Raw genomic sequence first — 9,690 nt, forward strand, 5'->3', positions numbered from 1 at the left:
GGGCAAAGTCTCGGCAGGCGAGAGTGGCCTGAGAGAGGAGGAAGATGAGATCTTGGATCCGGGACTGGAAAAATGGATGCAATTTGGTTAAATGGTGAGAAGGGTTAGATTAAAACATGATTCTCCCATGTGTTCAGCTCTTTAAATCTTGCTTTTAAATGCATGCCTTCTATTTACTGAATGCTGCTTGCCTTAAACACTATTGGTTTGTTTTCGTATTTTTTTTCCCTTGCACATTTTGAAGATTAGGTAATGTGGGAAAAAGGATTACAGAAAAAGGAAGAATGAATGAGGTGCTTTAACCCGGCACTGTCTGATAGCACTTTCTGCAACGATTGGAAGCTTCTATTCTGTGCTGTTCAATTCAGTAGCCACGGGCCACAAGTTGCTACTAAGCAATTGAAATGAGGCCAGTGCCACGGAGGAAATTACTTTTTCAATTTATTTTAAATGTTATTCATATCTACCATATTGGAAAGCGCAGCTCTAACTGCTTAGCAAATAGCTCACACACACCCTAGTAAAGGTGTGATTCAATATAAATGCTTCTATTAACCTAGTGTTGGGAGCAAACAGGCTTGATCAATCAGGGGCTGGAGGGTCCCGGTTCCTAAAAACGACCCTACAAGGGTTTATTCCCCATTTGCACAGTGCCTTCAGGTACGTTATCTCATTTAACCACATAACAACCCTGAAGAGGGGAGGGTAGAAATGATCATCCTCATGAAATCCAGTACGGAGGTGACACTAGCAAGGTCCTACAGCACAGAAGGGTGGAGACCAGAGGCCAGGTGTTTTTCCTCCTGATTGGAAGACTCCTTCCAGGGGGATGGCACCAGGGGAAGTGATGTCATATTATAAATGCCCACTGCTCACGGCCTAGGCATTATGGATGATGAGAGGTGCTCTGCCTCACATGTCTGCCTTTTTCCTACTGGACTGTGGCTAACGGGGCCATAGACAAGTAACAGGAACTCTATTTTATTCCCTTCCCACTGCCTTGATTGAGGCAATAGAGATATTTTTGAAAAGTGCATTTATATATTCAAAATTATGCACTGAGCACCAACCCTGTTCCAGTCAGCGTTCTAGTCTGGGGCTACAGCTGTGAACGAAGCAGAGCTCCCTCTCTCGTGGAGCTGACAGTTTTGGGTGGGGGGAGAGACTGACAATAAATAAATTGTGTATATACTGGATTGTTTCAACATTTCAAAAACATTTCAAATATACCAGGGCCTCTCGCATCGTTTGTGGCACACATATATACTGTCCAATGTATTTTTGTGTGTAAAGCTGGACCTGCACTTCAAGAATCTGCCTGGCTAGTTGAAATGTGGAAACACCTTTCGAAGTAGTCTTTTGACATGTGTTGAGTGCCACCTATGTGCAGAGTCCGATACTGGGGACTTTGGAAAGATGCAGAAGAATGAGAAGACAAGGTCTTGTCTTAGTGGGTTCCCAGCCCGGTGAAAGAGGCAGTCCCTTGCCTTAGGAGCTCCCAGCCTGTAAGAGCTGACAGTCTAGCTTGGGAAGGCAAAAAACTTCAGGACCCACTTACAAAGGGGAATCCCAAGTAGGGGCAAAATGAATCCAGCCTAGACTGTTCAGAGTTGGGTAAACTGTCCCCCTCATGATGATGGGGAACAAGAAAGGGAACACCCTAGAAGTTGCTGTTTGTCCCAAAGGCGAGGAGGAGCCCCCCCCCCCGTAGGCGGGGCAGCCCTTCCTGGATTACTGTTACCCCCGCAAGTCTTCTGGATGAGATGGAATTCGAGGTGCTATTGCAAGAATGAAGAACTGGGAGGCAGGATGGGGGGGTGAGCATTCCAGGTAGAGGGTGCCTCCTGGGGACCCGCCCCCTGGACAATTAAGCAGTCTTGGGCACAAACCTAGGCAGTCACCGCCCAATACAAACCCAGTTGAAGATGCAGAGGAGAAAGAAGGGCTAGTGGGGCGGGGGTGGGTCTTGGCTGGGGAGTGGCAGCGGGAAGGAGCCGGGCAGAGGCGGAGGGGATGAGTGGGGGCAGCCTGGGCCAGGTCCTCCCTGGAGCGCCCAGGTTCCTTGACAGCCGTTAAGGAAGCGAGGTGAGAAAGATTAAGTGTGCCCCTCCACCGCCCCAAAAGCTTCCTGTGTTTGAAATCCTTCAGGTCTCCAAAACCCTCTGGCCCCCGGCCAGGCGGGCATTGTCCTGGGAGCGGTTGTGGGTTGTCGGAGCGGCCGTGCCGCCTTTGTTGTGGGGCCACCTCGAGGTTCCCTCTCGCGCCCTGGCTGGGGCTGCAGAATGCGTGCCGGGAGGGGGGCGGTGCGGGAGGCTCGCTCCCTCTCCCTCTTCCTGCCCCCCCCTCGAGCCCTCCCGATGACCACATGACCAAGTGGGCTCGCGGCCAAGCCACAAGCTACAAAATGCAGTCCCTGGAGTGAGCGGGGAGCATTCTCGCTGGCAGCCTGGGCCAGGGGCACTCGGAGCCTCGGCGGAGCAGCCAGCCTCCTGGAAAGAGCTCGCCGTCGTCCCCGGAGCCGCCCGCGGAGGCCAGCTTGGCGGCGCTGCCCCGCGGCAGGAGAGGGAGGCTGCCGGAGAGGAGGCGGCGAGCGAGCGCTATAGGCGGCCAGCCCGCGCGGCGCAGCCGGGGAGCCACGCGAGCTCCGCGCCCGCACGCACGCACTGTCCGCGGCTCGCGCCTTTCCCCGCCTCGGGGCGCCCGGCCTCCCCTGCCCCCCCGCCCCCGGCCCCGGGGCCGCTGCGGCGCGGCCGAGGAGCAGCATGGATCTGCGGCGCTGCGTGCAGGCGCTCCTGCTGCTCTGGCTCTCCCTGACTGCGGCGTGTGGAGGTGAGTGCGTGCCCCGCCGCTCGCCCGCGCGCCCCTCGCCGCCCTCCTGGACCGCAGCCGACGCGCTCCCTTCCCTCCGCCCCCAGCTCGCGCGCTCTCCGCCTCCCGGGAGCAGCCACGCGCCGGCCGCGCCGGGTCGCCGACTGACTGACAGGGCGCCTTGGGCCAGGGACCCAGCCGGCCCGGGGCGACCGCTTCCTCCGGGAAGGGCGCTCGCCTCGGTCTCGGGCGTCACCCGCCCGGCGCCTTGCCCCTCCCGGCGGCCCCTCGAAGTCCGAGGAGCTCAGGGCCGCGGGCGTGCGTCCAGCGTCCCGCGCCCTGTACCCCCACGTGGTGGAGGGTATGTGTGTGTGGCGGGGGGCGGGGGGGGAGCATGTCCCGCTCCCCGTGGATCAGTGGAGGGAGCTTGACCTGAGCCTGGTGGCCTGGCCTCCCGAGTTGAAGGTTTTCCGGCCCCTGGACGTTAGGGGCCGCGCGCGGGTGCCGGGGCGCGGGCCACTCGGGATGATGTGCCAAGATGCAGACGTGACACTTGTTGCATAGGCAGGAGCGCGCGGCGGGGGCGGCGGCGTGGAGCCCGGCTGTTGCTCTGTTCAGCCTGCATGTGAGCCAAGGCAGCCTTCCCCGGGCCGAGCCGGGCAGCGCCGGGCCAGGCTGGTCTTCTCTTCCCCAAGCTCCGATCTGGTCCGCTCTCCTGCTCCCGCACAGGAGGCCCGCCCCACGCACACCGCCCCCCCCCCCACCCCGCCCAGGGCCTCCTTCTTCGATATCCTGGCTCCGGCCTTTACTCATCAGCCCCAGGCACCAAACCGGGAAACATGCGCCTGACTTGACACCTCCATGCAATTCTGGGAGGGGGACCCCTTTCTGCCCCACCTGCACCACGCCCCCCACCTGGCATATTTGGCACCGGTGCTCCCTTGCCCTCCCTAGACCCGGTCCCCGCCGATGCCCTGGTAGCCTCAGCCCAGGCTGCCTGTCCCCCGTGCGTCAGTGTCTCCTGGGGCTGTCAGCTCCTGCCTCCAGCTGCCTCAGTCCTGTGATCTGGCTTTCACTGCTGCCTGCCTGGCACCACAGAAGGGCAAGGCCAAGCCCAGGTGGACGAATGCCAGTGCCAGGGCTGGAGCCGCAGAAAGGTGGGAGCAGAGGGAAGGAGAGGGCAGGCAGCAGGTTTCCTAGATGAAGGGGATGGGGCCCTACCTAGTTCCAGACCCTCCAGAGCAGGAGGGGGGCCTGCAGCCCAGGAGCCTCTGAGGGGCCGGGCGGGGCTCCACCTCTCTTTGTAGGCTGCCTTCTCTCTCTGCTCTTGCCTTTTGGCACTGCCCTCGCCCTGGGAGCTGCCTGGCTTCTCAGGAAGGTGCATCGGTTAGCTCTGGCACACCCTGCCTTCAGCTAGCTGTCTAGGGGTCTTCTTCCTCAGGGCCCAAGTGCTGCGTGAGCCTCTTCCCTGGTAAGAAGGGAGCAGGCTTTTCCTCAGAAACTCCTGTCAGGCAGGCGAACAGAGAGCAAAAGATAGGAATGAAGGACACCTCATGGGCCTGTCCTCCAGGCACCTACCATCCAATGCAGTCGGCAAGACAAGACACCCACAGGACACCACCACTGGCAAACGGTCCAAAGTGGTACCGTCGGGGGAGAAAGAGTGGGTACAGAGAGGGTGTCCTGGAGGAAGCTGGGGCTTCCTGATCTGCATACTTGGTGCTCCCCCAGAGGCTGTGGGGAGACCCTTGGGCAACTGACCAGTACTAGGACCCTTTAGGGGTCCAGCTGGGAAAGGGGACAGCTAGTTTCAAGGGGAGGGAACACTTGTGTTCAGTGCAGACCCTGTCACCTCTTGCTTTAATTTGCCCTTCTTCACTAGGGCATCTACCTTTGTGCCCTTATTTGGGTAAATTTGTTGCCCTCACATTTTGCTTAAGCCTAGCACTGGATGCTAGGCTCTCACTGCCTTCTCCATCCCATGACATCTCTAGGAGCCAAGGAGGGACGCTTCCTTGTAGGTGGCCACCAGCCAAGGGTGCAGGTACTCATGTCCTGCTCCTCCTGCCTCCTACCCTGGGTCAGAAACAGGGACCCCGGAACCACCTTGCCCTTGGCCCAGACTTGCATGCTCTCCCCAGCCAGAGTCTCCAGTCAAAGTCCCAGGCCTGGGGGCGCTTGGGTGGCACAGTCGGTTTTGTGACCAACTCTTGGTTTCTGCTCACGTCGTGATCTCAGGGTCGTGAGATTGAGCTCCCCCCCCCCAATCAGGCTCTGCGCTCAGAGGGAAGTCTGCTTGAGATTCTCTCTCCCTCTCCCTCTGCCCCTCCCGCTCCTGCTCTCTGTCTCTCAAATAAATAAATCATTAAAAAGAATTTCCCAGGCCTGAAAACCTTGCTTCCTCCACAATACACTCTCTCCTGACTTGGAATGTCTGTGCCCCCCCCCCCAATTCACTGAACACATACAAACTCCTCCACTGCTTCCTGACCTGAGATACGCCTTGCTCTTCTGAGTCTGAGAGCTCCTGGGCCAGGGCCAAGTGTCTCTTGGTCTTGTCTGAGCACCTTTCTCCTCCTCCTTGGCCCTAGCTCAGAGCCTGCAGTTACAGTGCTAGTGTGAGACCAGCCTACTGTATGTCACCCTCTCGGGGAGCGGGTACCTCTACTCCATCCCCAGTCCCTAAGCTCCAAGCACTCTTGTAACCTGAGTCGGGCCTCTCTCTGGCAAAAGACTAACGCAAGTGAAGTGGAGGGCCAGGCTGCCAGAGCGTGACGTGTGCAAGGGCAGCAAGGCTGGCCCGGGAAGGCAGCTCGGGGCGCTGGGGTGGAGGGCTGAGCGGACCAAGGACGGGTGCCTCAGCAGGGAGAGACCTGCAATACCAGGAGGGGGCATAGCCAGTGGGGGGCCCCACCGGAGCTGGGCTTTTAAAGCAGACACAAGATAGACTGGATGGCAAGACAGGAGGCAGATGCATCACTCCTGGTGAGGTTGGCACGTTCCTGAAAAGTCACACGCACCTCTTTGTGCGCTGGCAGGGTTGGAGTTCAGGCCGCATGAAAGTCAAACCCTGTTCACCCCTGACTGCCGTTCTCAGCGTAGAGATGCTGAGGCTTCATTCCGACGGTGCTTCAGAGAGCAGGGGCTCCAGTCCCTCTAGGCTTCAGATTCTTTGGGGGATTGCCCCCAGCCTCCCTTTAAGTAGCAAATGAATTAGAAGAAAATATTTAAGTGCACTGAGGACGGCCCCCGTTTCTGAAAGGGGAATTCTTTTGTACAGCCAGGACCTCTGCAGTGATGCGCATCAACAGCCTCTGAACTGGACGGCATAAAGCCCGGGTTTCAGGTGTCAGCTTATCTTAGGGTGAGCCGGACTCAGAATCCAAAGTTGGAGGAGCCAGGAGGGTGATGGGATCAGGGTGTGGGAGGAGCTGCAGACTTCTGGCTGCAAAGAAGACAGTGAGCCCCCCACCCAATGGGATGCAATGTGCCAGGAGCTCCTGGTGGCCGTTCTCTAGGGCCTGGCTGAGTGCTCAGGCGGCCCGAGGCAGTTCTTCTCTGCCGGCTTGGAGTCGAGATGTCTCCCTGGCTGGAGTCTGAGCTACCATCTCCGTTCCCCATCCTGGTTCTCGGCCTCCGCCTACTTAGGGCCTTTCACCCCTAGCCCTCCCTCCCTTACTGCCACCAACACTCGCAGTCCTGGGTGCTGAATACGTGGAGGTGATGCCCTCCCCATCTGGGTACCATGTCTCTCTTCTCCATGCCCACTCTACCGCTGGGGCTGTCACCTGTGCCATCGGCGCACTCCCACTCCACCCCAGTAGTGGAGGGCACGGACTCAAGAACAAGGCCTCGCAGGATCAAGGCCCCAGGAGGGTCCTTCCCTGTGCCTGGCCACACCCTAGCACAGGCCTTCCTGCCCCGAGTGCGCCTCTCATACGGACTCCTCATCAGCATCATTCCTGCCCCCCTCAGTGGTCAGGGAGAGCCTTGAGAGGACCCCGAAACATAGGGCAGAAGCTGCAGCTGCTGAGGTCAGGGGTGGGGCTGGGGGCTTAGTGAAGGTCCTTCCCTCCTCTCTCCTTCCCTGGCCCAGCCCTTTTGCAAATGGCTTTATGACAGACAGAAGTGGCTTCCTGCCCCACGGCCCCAAAGTGTGAATATAATTTGTGTTTTCATTCTCGTTAGGTGATGGGTTTTAATTCTCACTGGGGGAGGAGCTGACACATTAACCCACCCCAACCAGAAGCACAGAAATGTGGCTGGTAAACAGTGGGGTCCTGCCCGGCCTGTGACTTTTCTTGGGGAAAGCAGGTGGAGGACTAGAGTGTGTGCATGTGCGCAGTGGGCTTGCATGTCTTTTTTTTTTTTAAGATTTTATTTATTTATTTGACACAGAGAGAGACACAGCGAGAGAGGGAACACAAGCAGGGGGAGTGGGAGAGGGAGAAGCAGGCTTCCCGCGGAGCAGGGAGCCCGACGCGGGGCTCGATCCCGGAACCCCGGGATCATGGCCTGAGCCGAAGGCAGATGCCTAACGACTGAGCCACCCAGCCGCCCCAGGGCTTGCGTGTCTTGAGAGAGCAGCAGGGCCCCGGAGCCTGGGTGGGGAGGGCCCGAAGAACAAACCTCGCCTGCTTTTGGCCCAAGAGGAGGAGAAATGCCTGGAAATTGTGTGCAACCGGAGGAAGAATCACTAGGGCCAAGGAGCCAACAGAGGACCCAGAGCATGGGGGTGCTGGAGGCAGGAGGAGGGAAAGGAAGATCAGCCAGGGGTATGACTGGGGGGCTAGCAGCCAACGGGTGGTGATATGGAAACTGTGAGCTAGTTGTGGGGATGCCTGGATGGATGGAAATGGAGCTTCAGGGGCAGGGATATAACTGAAGGCAAATCCGGTGGTGTGGGAGGAGAGAGACTGGGATTGGTGATCACTGACCTCAGAAGCCGTATTTCTGCAGGCCAGCGCAGCCCCGGACTGGGCATGGCTCAAGTTCCCTGCAGTCCGCCTTCTGCCCAGCACCATCTCGTCTCCCTGTTCTGCCTGCTTCCAGAGGCCAGGCTTGTTTCTGGAGTAAAATCTCCCCTCCCCTGGTTGTGCTGCAGCATTGGTGAGAGCCAGCCCAGGTGCCTTCTCCCTCACTGCACCCAAGAACACCCAGCACCACTCGGATTCTATTGTCAGGGCTTGGCCTGGCATCAGGAGGCTTCTGCTCTACGCCAGGTGGGGGCAGATGTAGAGCAGAGCCCCAGAGAGCCAAGGAGAAGTCAACTGGGATTTAAGTGGAAGGAATTTACATCAGACACAGGGTTGGGCTGTGATGTGGGGATGAAAGGAGGTAGGGCATTCGGTGGGGAGGTGCTGGCTGCAGCAGCCCACACCCCTCCTGATGCACAGACTTGCCGCTTCAAGTGACCATTCACTCATTGGTTCACTCATTCATTCAGATAATATTTATTGGCCTCTAAATGTGGTCACAGGCCGGATAGAGCCCAGCTTAAAGCACACAGTCTCTACAACCCCCCCCCCCCAACAGCCATACCCACAGGGAGGTCACAAGGAGCACGGGAGCCTCAGGGATGCTTAAACACCGCGGAGATGCCCAGGGGTGAGGTATGAGATCTCAAGTACTCAAAAGTGGGTCACCTGTCTACTGAAGGATGTCAGAGTCCAATGACATGATGTTCTGGATTTGCTGTAAAATACTTCCACAAAGAAAAACAGAAAAGGGATAACTAAAGCCTATGGCACTCCACCTGGATAACGGTTGAATCTGGGTGATGGGTACCTGGTGGTACGGGGATTCGTTTCATTGTACGTGTGAAATGTTTTCAGTGTATCCGTTGCAAGGGGGCAATGGGAAGTTATCGCTTGCTGTGCCCTGACCAAGTACAGACATATGCCCCACGCTGTACCCCCCTCCGATGTTCTAAACGGAGAACATGTTTGTGCCTGCCGGAAACATGGTAGAACTGCCAAAAGGACCTAAAGTCAGCTCCATAAATTGCAAGATGTGAGTAGTAGGTTTTGGCCCAGGCCAGTGTAAAAATTGCAAACTGTTCCTCAAGATGGAAGATAAAACCAAAGAGAAGCCTTGTTGAATACTACCTCGTGGAGACTTGGCCCCCTACCACGAGCCTGCGGCCCCCTGCCTGTCCGCATCAGCCCTCCTGGCTAACAGGCTTTCCCTCTTCCTGCAGGGCCCCTGCTGCAGCCTTCTGATGGCAGGGGGCTGGAGGAGGGCAATGTCCGCCACCTGGTGCAGCCCAGAGGATCACGGAATGGACCGGGGCCCTGGCAGGGCGGTCGGAGGAAATTCCGCCGCCAGCGGCCGCGCCTCTCGCACAAGGGCCCCATGCCTTTCTGAAGCAGGTACTTGAGCCTCTGGTCAGTGGGGGTGGAAGGAGCTGGGGAGGGACAGCCTGGAAGTTGGGGGACCCTGCTGCTTCTTGCTGGGCAGACACCTGCACCGAGCCCTTCTGGCCCCGCACACAATGTAGGTGCTTACAAAGCACCCATCTTACCCCTTCATTTTACAGACATGGAGACCGAGGCCCAGAGAGAGGCTTGACACCTGGAGCCAATCTCCTGACTCCCCAGGAATGGGGTGCCAGCTCCCCTCCACTCGGCTGCCCAGGGATGGGCAGGCTGGCCCAGTTGGAGAGTTCTAGAAGTCCCGGAGGGGCCTTGCTGAGCTGGAGAGGGATGCCTCAGGGTATCCTACTGGTGTGCAGGGTGGATCTTCACCAGAGGAGGGGAGGGAGGCAGAGAGCCTTGCGGGGCAGCAGGCAGAGATGAGGAAGAGAGTTGCCCAGAGCCATGAGAAAGAAAGAAAAATCCAAGGCAGTAGCAGAGAAAGCAGGGCCTAAGCTTGCCCCTGAGG

The 9,690-nt window shown here is 58.0% G+C and overlaps 1 protein-coding gene across 1 annotated transcript; it reads left to right on the forward strand.

Annotated features, from left to right (window-relative positions):
* Nucleotides 1–2,762: 2,762 nt before the first annotated feature.
* Nucleotides 2,763–9,174, forward strand: APLN (apelin). The gene is made up of 2 exons (XM_028122700.1): nt 2,763–2,829; nt 9,008–9,174. Exons 1-2 carry the CDS (start codon nt 2,763–2,765, stop codon nt 9,172–9,174), a joined length of 234 nt encoding a protein of 77 aa, XP_027978501.1.
* The last annotated feature ends 516 nt before the right edge of the window (nt 9,175–9,690 follow it).

Source organism: Eumetopias jubatus, unplaced genomic scaffold, assembly GCF_037043125.1.
Source record: "Eumetopias jubatus isolate StellerSeaLion01/CBP00866 unplaced genomic scaffold, mEumJub1_p1.0 scaffold_11, whole genome shotgun sequence".
In the NCBI taxonomy this organism is placed as follows: Eukaryota; Metazoa; Chordata; class Mammalia; order Carnivora; family Otariidae; genus Eumetopias; species Eumetopias jubatus.